This window comes from Argentina silus (assembly GCF_951799395.1).
Source record: "Argentina silus genome assembly, chromosome: 9".
Lineage (NCBI taxonomy): Eukaryota > Metazoa > Chordata > Actinopteri > Argentiniformes > Argentinidae > Argentina > Argentina silus.
In genome coordinates, this window is record NC_139663.1 from 4,117,050 (window position 1) to 4,136,391 (window position 19,342).

At 47.2% G+C, this 19,342-nt stretch overlaps 2 protein-coding genes across 2 annotated transcripts in view; both read right to left on the reverse strand.

The window, feature by feature from the left end:
- Window positions 1-2,324: 2,324 nt before the first annotated feature.
- Window positions 2,325-4,403, reverse strand: pam16 (presequence translocase associated motor 16). The gene is made up of 5 exons (XM_083677962.1): window positions 4,283-4,403; window positions 3,640-3,724; window positions 3,319-3,455; window positions 2,972-3,037; window positions 2,325-2,495 (listed from the first exon to the last, which is right to left on the reverse strand). Exons 1-5 carry the CDS (start codon window positions 4,283-4,285, stop codon window positions 2,403-2,405), a joined length of 384 nt encoding a protein of 127 aa, XP_083534088.1. The 5' UTR covers window positions 4,286-4,403; the 3' UTR covers window positions 2,325-2,402.
- A 200-nt stretch (window positions 4,404-4,603) lies between these two features.
- Window positions 4,604-19,342, reverse strand: part of coro7 (coronin 7) — a 104,303-nt gene continuing 89,564 nt past the window's right edge. Inside the window, exons 10-28 of the mRNA XM_083677960.1 lie at window positions 11,285-11,339; window positions 11,098-11,155; window positions 10,823-10,968; window positions 10,601-10,702; window positions 10,326-10,430; window positions 9,957-10,116; window positions 9,562-9,737; window positions 9,279-9,387; window positions 9,074-9,160; window positions 8,720-8,862; window positions 8,472-8,576; window positions 8,284-8,369; window positions 7,779-7,920; window positions 7,574-7,663; window positions 7,302-7,418; window positions 6,900-7,035; window positions 6,600-6,691; window positions 6,381-6,470; window positions 4,604-6,162 (exon numbers count right to left, since the gene is read on the reverse strand). Coding sequence (XP_083534086.1) covers window positions 6,154-6,162; window positions 6,381-6,470; window positions 6,600-6,691; window positions 6,900-7,035; window positions 7,302-7,418; window positions 7,574-7,663; window positions 7,779-7,920; window positions 8,284-8,369; window positions 8,472-8,576; window positions 8,720-8,862; window positions 9,074-9,160; window positions 9,279-9,387; window positions 9,562-9,737; window positions 9,957-10,116; window positions 10,326-10,430; window positions 10,601-10,702; window positions 10,823-10,968; window positions 11,098-11,155; window positions 11,285-11,339 — 2,008 coding nt within the window. The 3' untranslated portion in view covers window positions 4,604-6,153. The remainder of the gene's footprint in view (window positions 6,163-6,380; window positions 6,471-6,599; window positions 6,692-6,899; window positions 7,036-7,301; window positions 7,419-7,573; window positions 7,664-7,778; window positions 7,921-8,283; window positions 8,370-8,471; window positions 8,577-8,719; window positions 8,863-9,073; window positions 9,161-9,278; window positions 9,388-9,561; window positions 9,738-9,956; window positions 10,117-10,325; window positions 10,431-10,600; window positions 10,703-10,822; window positions 10,969-11,097; window positions 11,156-11,284; window positions 11,340-19,342) is intronic.

Sequence of the window (19,342 nt, forward strand, 5' to 3'; positions counted from 1 at the left end):
AGGGCTGAAGGGAGTGGCACTCTGCCAGCAGGCGAGGCAGCAGCACTGTGGAGTGCCCCTCCATCTGCCCACCCAGCCACCCACTCACCCGGGCCTCTCTTCTCTGAAGTCACTGCCCGCTCCGCTCTCGATGTGGCAGCTACTCGCATACGTGCCAGCCAGCAAAACTAGGCCACTGAACTCCGTCTGCCCTCCAGGTTTTTTTTTAGATTAAACCCAAAAGGCTGAACTCTCTTACTCCCTGGCCACAAAGCTTTTTACCAGAAAAGGGGGAAAACACACGAAAACACACACACACACGCACACACACACACGCATACCCACTCATAGACAATAAACATACACAAGCATAATCCTCTCTGTCTAAATATGTTTGGGATTTTTCAAAATAAATCATGGTGCCATGCTGTGCTTTGTCACAGTGTCTCTCTCTGGGAAAGGATTTGCTGCATATTTGTATTTCTGCCTCAGCGACTCCCAATCACTAATTTTAAACACACACTCACTCACTCAGACACGCACACGCACACACACACACACACACACACACACACACACACACACACACACACACACACACATCAATGCTGTGCTCTTGGTTGGTCAGTATCTCCTCTCTCTCCTCAGCCTGGGTAAAGGAGTGAATCCCTGCATGTGAGTGGACAATCCTTGTCTGTGATGTCATCCGCAACAGGTGTCAAGTCGGCTAGGTTTCCCCGGCAACAGTGAATCCCTCAGTCTCTCCTCCATTGCCCAATCCCCTCCTTCCGATTTCCTCCTTCCCTCTCTCTCTCTCTCTCTCTCTCTCTCTCTCTCTGGCTTGTTGAAGCCAGAAAAAGAGGCTTGTACTGGCTGCTGGGTGGAGAAAGCTGAAATTGACACGGATCCTTCCAGGATCTACATCTTTCAATATTCAATAAGCTGTTTGACACATTAACCCTTTGGGCACGTTCTGTAACGCTCTGCACTTTTGTTCCCCCCTCAGGAGTGCACAGGGGATGCCAAGTTCAAATGTACACACTGATGATTAGTTATTACGCCTTGAGGAGAATTCCAAGAGCTTTCGCAATAACTTGTTGGATTGATACTATCTTTCTAAAATCTAAATTTTTGATCGTTCAAACATACCTGCTGAAGTTTCTCTGTTCCATAAACCAATCTGTAACATTATTAAAGCGGTACTTTTTCTTAAGGGTTGAAAAATAAAAATGGGCTCATTGACTATTAAGCTATGTAAATGAGAATCTCACTCTATGCTCAACCCACCGAAATTCAGAGCACTAAATTGTGTTAGCTAGCTAGGTCAGTGTCACTTACAAGGGACGCCATTGACTTAAGTGCCACAGTGGTGCGCAAAGGGTTAATGCAAGACTAAGGCCACGAGCGGCCTGTTCCAAGTTATTTTTGCACATTTTGTGAGATATTTTAATGTCAGTATTTTAATTTTTCCAAGTGCCTTTTATTATAGGTGAAATATAGAAGATATACAGTATATGAAAATGAATATATGAATATTATATTTTTCCTGGCATCATGTTCCGAGGTGGAACATGCAGAATTTTAGAGTTGTAAAAGTCTCCAATTGGTACAACATAGCTGTGTGCTCCTGTTTTAGAGGAATTTTATTACGATATTGATAATGATGTCAATGAAAAAAAAAGAAACAAAATGTTTAATAAAGTCGCATTTGATACAATTTGTGCAATCTTCTTCTGTTCCTACATCCACACATTGGCAATGCTGCAGAATGTAAACAATGCATTCTCATTCCTTATAACAGCGCTTTACAATCCTGGTCTTGGGAAGCTGTCCCGAGGTACCTATAGGGTCTGTTTTACCTTGAGTTTTCCTCACTGAAACCCTTTTCCAATGGTAGAATTCAGGCCCTACACCTGATTTGTTAACAGATAAATCATTCAGAGGGGGCATCCATACCACTGCAGCTTCACAAATCTGTGAGACTTCAGCGCAGGGCTGCATAAACAAGCTGATGTCATAGCTCAGTCCAAAAGGGGGTCACCCAATTGCCTCAGCCAATCAGCAAAAACCATAAAGTCAACCCTCTCATTACTAACTTAAAAGCACTGTACCCAGGCTAGGCCCCAGGCTAATGGAAACCCACTGAGGTGCACATCTCTGTTCCAGCCCAGCATTTATACACAACCAATCAGGTGTGTTATCCATGTTCCGTAGAACAAAAATGTTCACCACTTTGGGTCTCCATGCCCAGGAACACTGCCTACACTAATATGCTAGCAAATACACATCATGGTGCACTCATGAGTCAGAGACTAATGCAATCCACAGATACATACACGCAGTCATCACTAGAGAAAAGGATATGGCTTTTATTAGGAGGATAATTTACAGTGGACGGGGAAGGGGGGGGGAGGGTTCAGGGGTCATGTTTCTGTTGTCTGCTGCTTTTCCTTTGGTGGTTTGTCCTGTGTCTCAATGGAGAGCTCCTCATCTAGGCGCTCCTTAGCCCGCACCACCTTAACGTACACACACACACACACACACACACACACACACACACACAATGCAAGGACATTGTTAACTAAGCACAAGTCATATAGCACATATCGTTAACAACGGTTCTGTTGGGTGACACATATTCTACTTCAATCTACAATCCTGACAATGGCAACTGGTTACCATAACGTTAATTCATCAAAACGATGCAATGGATCCATGCTAGTGTCAAAATCTACAATTTCCAATGCCTGTACTAGTTACTGTATCTAAAGTGAGTAATTCACTTATATAATGTAAACAGAATAATTACCTACAACATTGTCAACATGAAGTTCCACAACATATCATTAGCTACCAATTGAAACATAACTAATTCATGCAAAATTAAGTTTCAATGGTAATAATGTGATGAAAATATTGCACTCGGCAGAGTATCTTCAAAGACAACTTCTTCCCTTTTAATAAGCACCATCTCATACAACGCCATGCTCACCTTGGACTGCAGGTAAAAGGAACCACCCACAGCCTTGTCATTGACTTTGAAGAGGTGCTCATAGTTCTGTTGAGAAATTCATCCATGTCAGTTATGCACAGGATGGTCCCAACAATGACAAATAATCCTCCATCAGTAAATCATAGGTTTTTCAAAGGATCATTTTCTTTAGATGTGTGTAAGATTCAAGAGAGACTGCAAGGGAGAAAGCATTGTGTTTCTCTTTCCTATGAAAGCCACAGTCACCATCTTGTCTTCTGAAGGGGATGTTTTAGTATACGTGACCACTCTGATTGATTGATTGATTGATTGATTGAGTGAGCATGTGTGTGTGTGTGTACACATACCTTCTGGAGCTCCTCTGGGGTAAGCTTAGTGATGTTGAGGATTTGCTGGGCCTCTTGTAGGTTCATCCCAGTAATACTAGATGCAGCTGCCGACTGTTGGCCCGCCCGTCCCCTGGCCTCTGCTGCTGCTTGACTGGCTTTAGAGAGAGAAGACTGAGTGGTCACATTCACAGTGTATATCATTGATGACTGAGAATGGATGTCTGATGTCAATGTAACACAAGATAGATTATTGTGAAGCCAATTTACTTCAGTAGAATACAGTTGACATATTCATCTTAATAATGTGTTCTACTGTTCATATGCTATCATGGAACTTACCTTGGAATTCTTGTCGCAATGCACGCGCAAACGCCCGTCCCACCACCTGTGCGCCCATCACAATGATCTGTGCAAGATACCTTGCCTGAAAACAAATAGAAATGTGATGATATATTGATGTCTGATGTCTAGAGTAATTAAGAGAATTTGCAACTCTGAGTAACAGGATCCAGCTGCAAAACCAGGGTGACAAATTGACTAGTACCAGCTGTGACCAGTTATTGTTTTTATATTATCATTTGGGTGTTGTGTGTCACAGATGGGGCTAGTTCAAGTTAGAAACATTGTTGTTTTCAAGCGAAATTGTGCTGCCACTAAGATGTGGTATGTCACCATGGCTGACGTGCATAATCTACACTAGTAGTTGGTTTCCAGTTAACGAGTGGCGGCTCTGTCTGAGCATTAGTTAGTAACTCAGCCACATACAGTTCGATTTGCTGAACATGGCAATGCTATAATGTATGGACAGTCCATCAACATGACATATCAAGGGGACATTGCGTTTATGCAATCCTTGATAGCATTCAGAACTGGCAACAGACTGCGTCTGTCGTACGTCACAGCTTGACACAAGGTTTTAGCGGTTAAAGAAATATGATGTCGCTATTTAATGCGTTTTTAAAGACAAGGGGGAGTATCTTACCATTGCTTATGCCCGAATGTTCTCCAGTAATTCACCCACAGGTCAAGAGAAGCCTGTGAAACTCAGATTTCTCACATGTATCCCCCATCAAGGTCACCGCAGGGTCGGAGTTCAAGGGCCAAACATGCAGCAAAGATATTCTAGTGAGCCGAGTAATCTACTAGACAGCTCTCACTCCTTAAAATACTGGCCTCTAGTGTTTGGGTGTTTAAACTACAGACAGACCAGTTCAATCAATTTGTGATTTGTACTGTATGTTCGCCCTCGTTTTAACAATCTTTTGTTTTAGGCTGCAAATTAAATCACACAGGAGCATTTGTACGAGGTTCAAAAAGGTGTTTATTGCAAGGCAACATGGACTATCCCACAAACCGTTATTCAAGACAGAGAAAATTATGCATTATTCAACGTATAAAAAGAACATCTTTTTTTTTTTTTCACACAAGGAGTGTTAATATCCCAAAGAACAACATATGACATTTGAGAGATTGCAGGCACAAACACGTTATACACAGACACTGACACCAACGAGATCTACAGTCAATGCACTGATGTGATCACTTTTCAAGTACAACACAATGTGCACCATCACCATGCATGACTGGTTGGTCCATTCCAGTCTTTCTGTTTTTGTAAACAACATGATTGGTTCAAACATGGATTATTTAATATATTGCCTTGTGCTGTAGCCCTGATAGGAGATTGGATCATGGCTGTTGTGATTGCATTGTATCGTATTAATACTGCAAGTAACATTGTTAAAAGAAAAATAATTGAATGATTGTTTACTATAGTACACAATAAACAAACAAGTTCCATTAGTAAGGAATGCCTTTAACAGTTTGAAGACTAAAATGTTACCTGGTACAGAAATTCCAGTTGTATGGTATAGAAAGAAACACAGATACATTTCTCCACCATACTACAATTCCCAAAGATACACATACCCCTGTAAAACTCCATCAGGAGGCGGTTTGGCTTTGACACTCATGACATCCAAATGTATTAACAACACACACTTCAACAGTCCCTCCAAGAGAGCACAGTCCCAATGCCACAAAACAATCTCCAAAGACCAACTGGCTTGACTCATACATGGAGTGGTCCTAGATTGCTACTGATGAACTCTATTACTGGCCAGATGAAGCTATCTAAACAGTTAACAAAATTAACCATGTCATTATTCATAGAAATCCAATGATTACACCTGAAGCTTTTAACCCTGTTGTACCTGTTGTGTTTTATTGTGCTTGAGACCTTATAGTGAGATCACTGACATCTCGCATCCTCACACTGAAGGATGTAGAGGTGGAGATAGGATATCTAGTTGCAGAAGTTGAGGTGTGTGTGTGTGTGTGTGTGTGTGTGTGTGTGTGTGTGTGTGTGTGTGTGCATAGGTTTGAGTAGGTGACTAAACCGGAAGACCGAAGATACTGTATTCAATTGCATGCTGTTCTGTTTCAATAAAATCACAAATAGTATTTGACATAGCTGTTTCAAAGAAATGGAGTATGATTCATATTAGCCCATAAAAAAAGCAAGCCGTAGTCCATTCAGCATCACACAGACGTAGAGGAAGGAGTGGTAGCATGCTAAAACACTAGTGAGACGTTGCTAGTCATGTATCTTGGTTGGAAGTTGCAATGTTATCGATCTATAGTAGAAGGAAACTGCAGGTCCTACAGAATGATGATGTGGGTATATGAGAGGTATGTCGGGAGGTTGAGGGCTGTTAGTTGACATTGTTGAGTGTTTATCGGTGGCACAGTGGCACACAGGAATGGCAAGTTTGACGACAGCAAGCCTCTCCCCCTCCACCCGGCTACTGCTGCGGTTGGCACCCTGACTGGACTGCAAGGCAACACACCCCACTAGTCATCCTGGAAGACAAGGAGCAACATTTGATGCGTCCAAGACTCACAAACACTCACAAGCCCAAGCGTCTATAACAGCCTCTAAAATACGGCTGTCCTTTGTACGACTCACAATGTTTAATTGTGGATATATACATGGCAAGTTTGGAAGTGCTGGTGTCAAATACCAAAGCTAATGGTAGACATGGAGCGTGACCAAGACCCTCTTGGTAACTATGACTCACCCACTCGTCCTCGTCCACCCCCTCGAAGGACTCCTGTGGCAGGGGGTTGTCGTCCATGTTCCCCAGCTTGGCCACCATGGCGCTCAACAGCTACAGACACACAGACACACAGGGTTAACACCGGCACAGCCACACAGCATAGAAACAGACAGTCAGGGACGTATACCACAGAAGGACATGCTACGAGATCTTGTGCTACCGCGCAACCACACCCCTCACCTCATCTTTCTTCTGCTCGTCCGTCTTCTCCTCCAGGTACACTGAGGAGGGAAGGTACTTCCTCACTGGGGCCTCCTTGGGCGCCTCGCTCACTGGAAAGGACAGACAGACGACAAACGGACAGGCAAGAAATGAAACAGACAGGCAAGTAGACGTCAGAATGCTGGGGATTGTGCTTTATACGGTATCTGTGTGAATTGAAGTGAGTGCTGCTTTGGGTAGCCTCCTGAATATACCAGGACTGTTCTCTGCTTCTGCCCTATGTCTTCTCTGTGAACTAGGGGGTGAGCCTGGTCGTACCTGGGGCCATGTCTTTGGGCCTCAGGCGGATCTTGCGGTGCTGGCTGTTAGAGCCAGACAGCCAGGCGGACGCTGTCAGAGAGGACTCCCACCACACAGCTGTGTCGGGGAACACATCGTCCTGGAAGAACTCTTTCTGTGGAGGGAGAGAGGGAGAGAGAAGCGAGGGAAAGTGAGTAGAGACCAGACAGGTCAGGATGGAGAGAATTCTTCAAAATCCTCTCAAAAGGATCCTGTCGCTGCATATTGAACATCATAAACCTTGCAGACGTTTTTCATGACATAATGACAAGCAAGCATGACAAAAATGCATACGAAGCTTGTTACTACAGATGGACGTCACACAACCACTGGAAGACACGTATTTTCCCCACTAGATGGCGACGTCGAGACACCACTCACTTTGACACGCGGGACTCTGAAGGCCACTGGCTCAATGGAGGTCTTACTGAGCCTGATGCCTCTGGCAACCTCCACATCACGCACGTCACACTCTGTCTTAGGCAGGAAGGCCAGACCCTGCGGACAGGAAACTAGCCATCTCAGAGATACGATAACAAGCCTCATAACCAGCTATCATGTACTGTACCTAACATATTCACAGAAAATAGGGGGAGAGGTGGTCAGATGAACAGAGACAAATAGAGGATGATAGAGGGATGTAAACACTGTACCTTATGGGGCTCGGAAGAATTGAAGCTGCTGCACTCCAGGAAGTATGGCGCTTCTGGCACTATCTCAAAGATGTACACACGTGTGTCACCCTGGTAAACAACAATATTTACAGGTTTACGTGTGTGGCAGCAGTCTGGATAGGAAGGAATCAATAAGGATCCTTTCTCTGTTGGAAACATGTTTTTTTTTTTGTGGTTTGTTTACCTTGGCCGTGAGGATGACAACGTTGGTGTCAGGGTCGTAGAAGGGGATGAGGGTGGAGGGGGAGACGTCCGTGGAGATGTTGCCTATGGCTCCGGAGGACAGGGTCTCAGCAGAGTACAGGTAGAGCTGCCTCTCACTGCGACTGCAGGAGGGAACACAGGAGGGATTCGGGGGGGGTCAGTGTTGGTGACATCAGCAATGAGATCAAGGACTAAGGCAGGGAATCGACACTTGTTCCCACTTATTCAGAGGGACCATAAAAGCATTGCACACGTTGCATGAACAGGTGTTTTTTGTTTGAACTCAGATTTATGGGGTGGTACAATACTTCAGACTGAACGGTCAAAGAAACAATGTAGTTTCAACTGGTAAGAAACCAACTGTATTTTAGCATCATTACTTGTCTCTGTTTGTGTCAACGGACTGATTTTGAAGCAGCAGTCTGGAATGCCCTATGCTCAAATGTAACCTCAACCATCCACTGGAGACACTGAGGTACACTCACCTGTTGAACCCAGACACCATCAGGTAGTTGCCCTCACACACCCACACCACACGAGCCCCCCTGTGTCCCTCTGGACCTGGGCCCTCCTGCAGAGAGAGAGAGAGACACACATGTAATACTCTGTTTCCACTATAGAACAACTGATTTAATAGTTCCATCTCATTTACTGTGCACACACACACACACACCTGCACAGGCTCAGGAGACTTGCGAGGGTCGTAGATGCGCATTTTCCCATCTTTACACACTGTGGCCAGCAGCTTTCCATCCGGACTCCATGCCATCGCAAAGATCTGTACACAAGGCGTTTCGAGGAAACAGATAAAGGGAGTGAGAGGTTGACATAGTTGACACTGTGACAGGTTGACACAGTGTGAGGCAAACCTACAGGTTTCTATGTGTGTGTCCCCCTCAGCCCCCTCTCCTCCTCTCTCACCTGGTCCTGGTGGCCCTGTAGAAGTTTGACCTGGTCCCCAGTCTCGATGTCCCACAGCCGCACCGTCATGTCATAGGACGAGGACGCCAGCAGGCCACTCGCCAGGGGGTGGGGCACGACAGAGTAGATCTTCTCAGTGTGACCTGCATTGAGAGAGAGAGTCAGTGGTCAAAACACCTGTCACTCATATCGTATAAACTGGGTCTTCAGTCGCTTAAAGTCAATCGTAAACAATATCAACATAAAAGTATGAGACTGACATCACACGTTCAGCGACAAGGGACAGACATCCTGTAAAGGCTAGAACGTGAGCCCTACTCTGAGCCTAGAGGCCCTCTGGGTCTCCTCTCTTACCTCGCAGGATGCATTCTGGCTCGGTCAGTGTCTCGGTCAGGCCCCCCTCTGGTAACTGCCACACACGGATCTTAGCATCGTCACCAGCTGTCACACAAGAGAGGGAAAGACACACACATGTCAAATGAATACAGGATACTACTACAGTACAGGAACACATGGTTATACATTCTATCTGTCCCAACCTATGGGGGCTCAGCCTTACCCACGATCAGCCTGCGTGTGTTGAAAGGGTCCCAGCAGAAGTCGGCCACGTTGACAGAGTTCTGGATGGTGGGCAGGGCTGTGTCTGGCAGCTTCCCTGGCTGAGAGATCTGAAGGAGGGGGGGGGGGGGGGGGGGGACACAACCGTTGAGATTCACATCCATGCTTTTGTTTATACTCTAGCTAACGGTTTAATACAGGGGTGAGGTGGATGTCTTTTTGATGTTTTGCGGTTATGCCTTTCTACCGCATTTTGGGGAAAAAAATTCAACTCAGTGCAGTACCTCAAAGATGGCGATCTGGCCTCCTGAGATGGCGAGGGGCACTGCCATGCGCTCGCGGTTGACACAGAAGCCATCCGACTCCCCGGGCGTGGTCAGGTTGAGCCCCTTCAGGTTGATGAAGTGGGTGTCCCTGTGCATCACCGTCCCCTGGATGTGACGGAACTTAGAGCTGGGGCCTGGAGAAGAGGAGGAGGAGGAGGAGGAGGAGGAGGAGGAGAGAGAGACAAGAGAGAAAAGGGTGGTTTTAGATCTCTAATAACCTCAATACGGGATAACACCTGGCCTGGTTTTAGAAGAGGAGAAAGAGGTGCTAGTGAAACCTCGGTAGCTACATTGTCGTGCAGAATGGCAAAAGGTAACTAATTCAGAGAGTTGAAAGAGAAAGAGAGTCCTACCCAGCATGCTGTGGATGGCGCGGGTGCTCTGGCTGGGGCTGGGGCTGGGCACGAAGCCTGAGGAGAGGCCAGAGTTGGAGGAGGGGGAGCGGGACGGGGCAGCACTGCTGCTGGGGGTGCTGAGGGGACTGCTGGAGGTGGAGCAGCCTTGCAAAGCCTCCTGGAGAAGAGAGAGAGAGAGAGAGAGAGAAAAACACTATCTCAGTTCTATCGGGTCCTCTCTTATTCAGTCACTCACACAGAGTGATGGGAGAGAGTCGGAATAGAAATACACTTGAGCCACATTAAGAGGAGGAAAAGAAAATGGAGGAGAAACGTCTCCGAAAACGTCTCCAAACCGCTTCTCCGGTCAACTCTCCTGTCACTCACCTCTTTGCTCTTCCCACTGGGCAGCTCCTTCTTAGCAGGCGTCTGATTGGCTGGCTGAGCCTTGGCTTTCGGGCGCTTGTCCGGGTTGAGGCTGACCCTCTCCACCTAACGGAGAAACATGATTGGATGCTTGGGATAGCCGACCTGGATTCTATTGGTACTACGGAATCAGCTGCATGTTGTATACCTCAAATAAGGAGCAGCAGCATAGACAGTGTTGTGTTGTGTGTTGTGTGTGTGATGTTTAAAAGAGGGAGACAGTTCTAAGTCCATACCTGTTGGTTCCCGCCCTGCCACCACTCCTCAGGAGACATGGCAGCAGTAGATCCCAATGTGTCAGGGTACAGGTCTGCATGGTACTCACTCCTCAGTCCTGTCTGTGATACACACACACACACACACACATATTTAAATCATATGATGTGATTTGGTAGGACAGGATATACTCACAGTAGGCGTGCATGCGTTGGGGGTTATAGGTCTCTGTCTCCACCCACCTTGCGAGGGACTTGATAGCTGATTGGCACGATGAAGCTGTCCGTCAGCTGGAGCACGCGCATGACCTCACAGGACATGACATCCAACGCCAGCTTGGGCACGGCGGCAACGCCACGTGTCGGGGCGTCCGTCAGACAGTGACTCACTGGGGGAGACAGAAAAGATTGAAGGAGGGGGGGATGATGTGAGAGAGAAAGGGAGAGATAGAGAGGAAGGATAAAGAGAGAGAGAGAGAGAGAGAGAGAGAGAGTAGTGCAGTGCGTCGTGCTCTTACCTTGGGAGAGGAATGGCTCAGTCGCGGTCACCTCGAAGCAGTCGATGACGCTTTCTCCCTACGGAAGAGAGAACAAGAACAATATCAACATCCGAGTCTAAAGTCGACTCTAAAGTCAGAAAGCGAATCCTAAAATAAGGATAGACAAGCCGCTCTCTTTTTAAGGACACAACTAAGTACACCTTACCTTCCCTGCTACGATGAGGAGACCAGAATCAGGATCATACAGGGGCATCAGGGTCCTGAGGATGGAAGGGGGGGGGGGGGGTGGGGATAGGAGGGATAGACAGGGGGAGGGAAAGGGGCAGGGGGAGAGTGGGGGAAAGAGAGAGAGAGAGAGAGGATTGTTTACAAAAGTTGCAAAAGTTGAGAGAATTTAACACTGTATGTAATTCTTGTAGAAATTGCAGAGTATACTTTAGTTCCCAAGAAAGACCACTAGATGGGGCCATGTTACCACTAATAGGACAACTACAGCACATACATACACATTCTCTCGCACAGAGGGAGTCAGTGTGTTACCCAGTTATGTCTACTGTTACACAGCCCAGACTCACTGCAGGAGAACCAGGCCCCAACCCCCAACCTGCCTAGGCTCCCTATCCTGGAACAGAGCCCCAGATGAGGCTATGGTCACCTGTCCCCCCCCCCCCCCCCCCTGTACACTAAGCAGATTTATGAATGCAGGATCTGTACGAGATTTAAGAAAGTAGGGGAAATTACAACTGGTTGTAGTGGATAAACAAAACAGGAAACTATGGCTTAGAGAAACACACACACACACACACACACACACACACACACACACACACACACACACACACACACACACACACACACACACACACACACACACACACACACACACACACACACACACACACACACACACACACACACACACACACACACACACACACACACACACACACACACACAGTTTCCTAAACAGTGACCAGTAAGCTATTACTGTACACATACAGTGCAGTTTCCAGGGGACTTCCAGTAACAGAGGAATAAGTGGTAGGTGATGCAACCACTTCACATCACAGGCACTCTTTCTGAGAGTGACAGAGCTGTGTGTGATGGTCAGAGTGGAGAGGGGGGGGGGGGGGGGCTAGAGGGAGGGAGGGAGAGGGGGGGGGGCAGAGAGATGTATAGTGAGAGTGAGGTGAGGATCATAGACAGGTTATTCGGCAACAGATTAGGTCAGCTGAAAGACATAAAGGGGGAAGGATGGGAGGGTTAGAGAGAGAGAGAGAGAGAGAGAGAGAGAGTCAGTTGATCAGCCAGGTCCATTCATAAGCCTGGCTGTACTTCATGTCCCCACTGGGTCCCCATGTAGATCAACTAGACCAGGGATGATGTCATGGCCTATAAATGTAGCTGTAATGACAGGTTTGACTGTCTTCCCTGCTGCTACGTGGTGACACAGTGTGTGTGTGTGTGTGTGTGTGTGTGTGTAAAGCCCAAAGCACAACATCTTGAAGAGTATTCACTGTCAGACACAGACACACACACAAAGTTGAACACTGACAAACTGAGAAATAATAGAGAAAACTGCTGGAAAACAAAGCCAGATTTAGAACAGTGAGAGCTTTGCTTGGCCGCTTGTTTAACACCCAGGTGTTTCAGGCTGACGGTGATGTAAGTGGAACTGATCTGAGGCCCACTCACTCCTCTCTCCCCCCCCCCCCCCTCTCTCTCTCTCTGATGTAACTACACACTGGTCCCCTCCCATCCCTCTGTTCCTCTGCCTCCTTTACCCCCTCACTCTCTCCCTCCCTCCCTCCCTCCCTCCCTCCCACCCGGGCCTGTGAAGCCAGCGAGGGGCGGCCATGCTAGTGCAACTGTGTTCCCATGTCCAAGTCAGTCTGCAGGGAACAGCTAAACACCTCCATTCCCACACCCCCGCGCTCCCTCTCCACCTCTCTCCCCTTCTCTTCCTCCCTCATTCTCTTCCTCCTAATACTATTCATTATCACTACCCTACCCCCCTATATGGCTCCAACTCCTCATTTCTTAGAACTGCCTTTGCACATTGGCTTTCTCCATATGGGCAGCTCTTGTTTTCTCACACTATCACATAAGATAAACATGTACACAAAACCAACAGCCATATAATAGAGCTTCTCACTTTATCACTGATAATGGGGCTCTGTTTACTATGGTAAAGTGTTCATGCTCCATCTCACCAAAAGTACATTTTCCCACACAACCAACCAAACACACACACACACACACATACATACGCACATACATGCACATGCACACGCACACACACACACACACACACACACACGGTTATGTCTGGGAGTGAGAGGGCAGAGCAGCAGCAGTCTGCAGCCCTGGGTCACATGGTCCACAGTCATGAATGAACAGGAAAGCAGTCAAGAGACTTCATTCATGCTGTTTGAAGAGTTCAGGCAGTAAACACATGTGTGGTGTGTGTGTGTGTGTGTGTGTGTATGTGTGTGTGTGTGTGTGTGTCGTGCTCCTGTGGTCGGGCGTACCGCGGTACTGCCACCCCCAGATCAGGCCTAAGACACTAATCCAGACATAAACCCCTCTCAGCCCACTGTAGTGAGCCACTGGAGCAGCACTACACACACCTACACACACCTACACACAGCTGCACACGTTTGTTTACCGCCTGAGCTCCTCAAAGAGCATTAATGAAACAGACAAAGCATGTGATACATTCATTCATATGCACACTGCCAAAGAAACACAAATCACACTTTTTCTTGAATGAATTACGTATTTCTAGACAATTTGTCACATTAGTGCCTTCTACCTGCACATGTCAAAGTCAAGTCTCACTACATTAGCCATAAGACTAGAGAGAGAGAGAGAGATAGAGAAAGAGAGAGAGAGAGAGAGAGAGAAAGAGAGAGAGGGTGAGAGAGAGAGAGAGAGAGAAAGAGAGAGAGGGTGAGAGAGAGAGAGAGAGAGAGAGAGAAAGAGAGAGAGGGTGAGAGAGAGAGAGATTGAGGAGGGCTCAGCAGGTGCTGGGCGAGGAGCCGACCAAGCACATTTCATCTCACCAAAACAACTGCAGTACAGGCCAGTTCTGAGGCTGCCGGCATCTGTTTCTACTGTAACCTCCATGTTTCTGCACTTCAATATCTACTCCCAACACTTTCTAGAGATCCTTTGGTGTCAGAGAAATCCCCATGGCTTCAGTCTGTCAGTAACGCTCCTGGTGGACCAGAGATTACACAAGGCAGAGCAAGAGGAGGACAGCCCTCGCAGTTAATCCATCACCTCAACACTCCAGCTCTCTGAAACAAGGCTAATATGGCCCATGAAATGACCTTACACACACATGACAGGAGCCTTCATCACGGCTAGATATGATGGCTACATTATGCAGGTATGATGGGTGTGTGTGTGTGTGTGTGTCAACCCAGATATATTATGAGACTGCGCTGCCCTCTGATAGTATAGTAGATAGAGCATGTGAATAAAGAGGGGACAGACAGACAGACAGACAGGTAGATGACAGACGTGGCTGGAGGGGGGGGGGGGGGGGGGGGGGGGGGCGGCGGCTGTGGAGCTGTGGAGACCAGTGCAGGTGAGGGGGATCAGCAGCTGCAATCTGAACTGATTTGGAGAGAAAGAGACTATCTCAAAAGTGGACAGAAACTGGAGCAAATCCAACCGAAAGTGCACAGTCAACTCGACAACAACACACACACACACACACTCTCCTTGACATTTTGGATAACACAGTCTGGTGCAGAGATAGGCAGCAAAGAAATTAGATGTGTGTGTGTGTGTGTGTGTGTATATGTTTGTGTGTGTTGCATGTCTACAGTACTGAGTGTGTGTGCACGTCCATCTGTGGGGGGGGGGGGGGGGGGGGGTTTCTGTGTGTTACATGTCTCTCTCTCTCACACACACAAACACACACACACACACACACACACACACACACACACACACACACACACACACACACACACACACACACACACACACACACACACACACACACACACACACACACACACACACACAGCTGTATTTTGTGTAGTTAATTAAAGTGGCCTACAGATCCAGGCTATAGGGCAGGCTGGGCCAGGCTGACTGTAGTAGCCAGATCAGTATCATTGAAAGGCACCTTTCACTACGGCAGAATGAAGCCTGCCCTCCAGTCACCCCAGACACGGGCCTCTTATCTAGGACTGGAGCCACTGGGGCAGAGCCAGGCTGTGTACCCAGTGGGACTGGCTGTTAACTACTGGATACAGTCCTGTATATCAGCTCGCCAGAGGGCAAAGACAAACAGTATACACAGAGGCAGTGCAGGAGCTATGGTGAATACAAAGGACTGAAGCATTGGTCAAACAAGTTGAGGTTTTTTTGTGTGTTTTACAGGGATATCGTAGCTGTTACCTCTCTGTTTTTCTCAGTGAGTTAAATCTTATACATACAGTTACATATATCTCTTTATTTTAATGTCTAGCAACCTGTCACTCACTTTTCTATGTCTTTCTGTTTTCAAGGAACCTTTTTTACCCTCTTTCACATCTTCTGGCCTTCACGATAACAGTCTTTTCTTTGGGCTTCTTTCTGTTGTTCTCAGTGTCTTCCCTCCTCCTCCTCCCCCCCCCCCCCCCCCCCCTCTCTCTCTCTGGTCCCAGTCTATCTCAGTGAGTGGGAGTGAGTGTGGTTGTGGTCTCAGAGAGGTGAAGGGGCTGCTGAACTGTGAACTCCCCAGTCCAGTTTATCTCCCTGCTGCTATCGACAGGCTGTAAATCTCTAGTGTCCCATAGGGCAGTGGTTGCTAAGTGGTGGGCCAGGGCCCTCTGGAGGGTCACAGTCAGTGACTTGGGTCGTCACTATAAACTGGTTTTGTGGTTGGAAACTCTTGTTTTGTTTATCAGGGATTTATCAGTCACAAGAAAGCTCAAGTCACTCAAAGCTCAAAAGCCTTTTGGTGGATCGTCAGCGCTCAAAAACGTTTGGGAACCTCTTCTATCACTGGGGCCAGAGTTGAGAATCATTGGAGAAGTCACTCAGATCTACTGTCCCTGTGTAATAAACAAGAGAAATAGAGCCATATTGAACTTCACTCTCATAAGAGTTTGATATATGGATGATACAGAGAGGGTTAGGTGGATGATAGGTTTATGGGAGCGTGTGAGAGATGTTGCTGGGTGTGTGTGTGTGTGTGTGTGTGTGTGTGTGTGTGTGTGTGTGTGTGTGTGGGTGTGTGTGTGTGTGTGTGTGTGTGTGTTTTACTGCCATTTCATGATGACATCACTGGAAACTGATAGCCCCCCCCCCATAATAACCATATGTTTATAGACTGGCAGGTACTTTTGAATTATGACCATGAATTATGACCATCCTTGCTTCTACACCCATCATAACCAATTCCCTTCAGTCTTGTGGACCATCAAGGTTCTGGAAGGTTATCAATCTTATGACCCTGTTATCTCTACTTCATATATATCATTAGTCCATGTAGTGATGTCTCCCGCTGATATCAACTCTTAGGTCAGAGTCTTAGACACAGCTCATAGATTTGGGCGCACCCAGGGGGACACAGGTGTTCACGTTGCCTCAACAATGGATGGATTGGAGGGGAATCATCCACAGTTGATTAAAGGGGATTTAGAACGGAACAGCAACGGACCTGGCAACCTGTCTGGGTTCTGGAATCTCCAGAATGGTTCAACTCTGTTGTCTTCCATTGTTCTGTGGTTGCATGACCCTCTACAGGGGTATAGCAGAGTAAAATACTGTCTAATACAGAGTATAGCTATTATAGAGTCAAGTACTCTATAATACATTGTTGGTCATTTGCAGAGAGCGAACAGTGGTGTGATGAGAATGTATACAATATAAGGGTTCTAATTAGCCTAAGGCGATGTCATACCGAACATATCTAAACAGTTGAACTTGTTTAAGGTTTGACAGTTTTCAAAAAAATTGACCAAAATGGAAAATGAACCTGAATGCCAAAAATGAGGTGAATGAACAGTTAATGAGTGCACTGTTTTTGATAGGGGTGTTGAATTGGGATTGGGGTTATCCTTTAGATGTTTGGGGGCCAAGTTCCCAGAGTTGTTGAGAAAGTGGCGCAGCTTTCCAAATCAAACATATCCATTAGGGTCTCGTCAACGTGTCAGAAGTAGGGGGTTAATGTTGACGTGTTGTTTCCCTCTGCCGCACCGCAAACCCCAGGGTTAGACGCAGGCCAGCCAGGGCCTGACAGCAGCGCTAATGCTGACTCAACCACGTAGCTTCAATTAAGGCCAAACTCCTTCATATCTCATTCCCATGCCTATAGCTCCACCCAACACCAACAAACGCTAACCCTGACAAAACCATGGCTCTGTCCCACTGAGAAACCACATCAGTCGTTTGCAGCTTGGTGCTCTATCTGATACCAGATTTTCCATTAGGGGGTGTATGTGTTTGGCTACATCGTGTGTTCAGCACCTCATTCTTCCCCTGAGCCAGTTCAGCTCCCTACTGGGAGTGTGCAGTAAGAGACTGATGTGTTTACAGTGAGTGGTCAACCGTGTTTTGCTGTAACCAGCCTTCTGCTGTCTCATTTGATTGTTGAACATTCACTGTGTTCAGTGAAATGTCCAGCCCATGCTGTGCTGGTGTAGGTGTGTTCAGTAGCCCTGCTAAGCCTCCTAGTGGTGTGTGTGTGTGTGTGTGTGTGTGTGTGTGTGTGTGAGTGTGATACGACTGCAGCGCCTGCCTTACTGCCTTCAGTAGCCAGTTCATTAGAAGGGAATTAGAGGTGATGCGTCGCCTTCTTGAGCAGGGAAGAAAGGCCAGGATTGTTGGTGGAGAGGCCAGCTGTGGTCACGTCCGAGCCCGGCTGACGAGCCTCTCAGATGGGGTGCCAAGCAGCCAGTCTCCCCTCTCCTCTCCCCTCTCTGCTCCACCAGGCACCCGTCTGCCCCCAGACAGCAGCACACGCAGGATTTAATTAAACTGAGCACACGTTCCCATGTCAACGGGTCCAATGTGGCCCCTGTGTGCACAATGACTTACACACTCACACAGGTGCAGACTTATACACTCACCAATTGACACACACACGCAGACACACACATGCAGACAGACACACACGCAGACAGACACACGCAGACAAACACACGCACACACACACACACACACACACACACACACACACACACACACACACACACACAAACACAAACACGACAGAAAGAATACCACAAACTCAAATACAGATGACAATAGAGATACAGTGTACTTTACTGTCAATCTTGTTTCCACTACTTCTCAAGATGGGGTTCTCCAGTTACAGGATTAAAGCCTATGCTATTTCAACTCAAGCCTGATACTAGTGCCCCCATCACCACCTGATTCTACCTTTAATCCCTCTCACTAAACTCAAGCTCCCAGCTTCTCCACAAGAACCAAGTCCACTCAAGTCTAACTGTAAGTCACATATGAACTCGTCACAAAAACACCAAATATGCATAAAACAGTTCATCACAGTATAATAGAAACTCAAAGCACAAATTGAAAAAGCCCATAATGGCACAACACACTCAACACGACTCAGAGGACGCCTGCCTCTGCCCAGCTCCCTGACCGCATCAGATGACACTGGGTCTGGTTTAGATATTGTTGACAGAGAAATTAAATACCAAATCTTTATTTTACTAGAGCCCAGAAATGGAACTGGGGCTTCAGCCATCCTAAGTCACAGTCACATAGGCACACGCATAAGCACGCACGCAACCATACTGCACACACACACACACACACACACACTCCTATTTACCTTTAGCAAGCAAAGACATTAGAGAGCCATCTCTAAACCAAACAAAAATATTGGCACAAATGCACGCACGCACACACACGCACACGCACACACACACACACACACACACACACTCACTCACTCACTCACTCACTCACTCCCTGAGGCCTCTCTCCCAGCCCAGACACACAGAGAGGGCAGACCCATAAACATCTGGTTACCTGGGCCAGACTGTGTCCCTCGTAAAGCCATAAAGCCATGTCACTGCCCATAAACAAGCAGGGCTTCTCCCCCTCAGCACGGCGCTGGCCTGGGAGGGCTAGGGCCAGGGTCAGGGGAGTGTGGACGGGTGGGCATGTGGGTACAGGAGGTGGGGGTGGGAGACAAGATCTAGCAGACAAGGGAGGGCAGAGAAAGTTGAGCATCTCAAATGATAGATGGATGCCTACATTGTGCATTAACCCGAATCGACTTGAC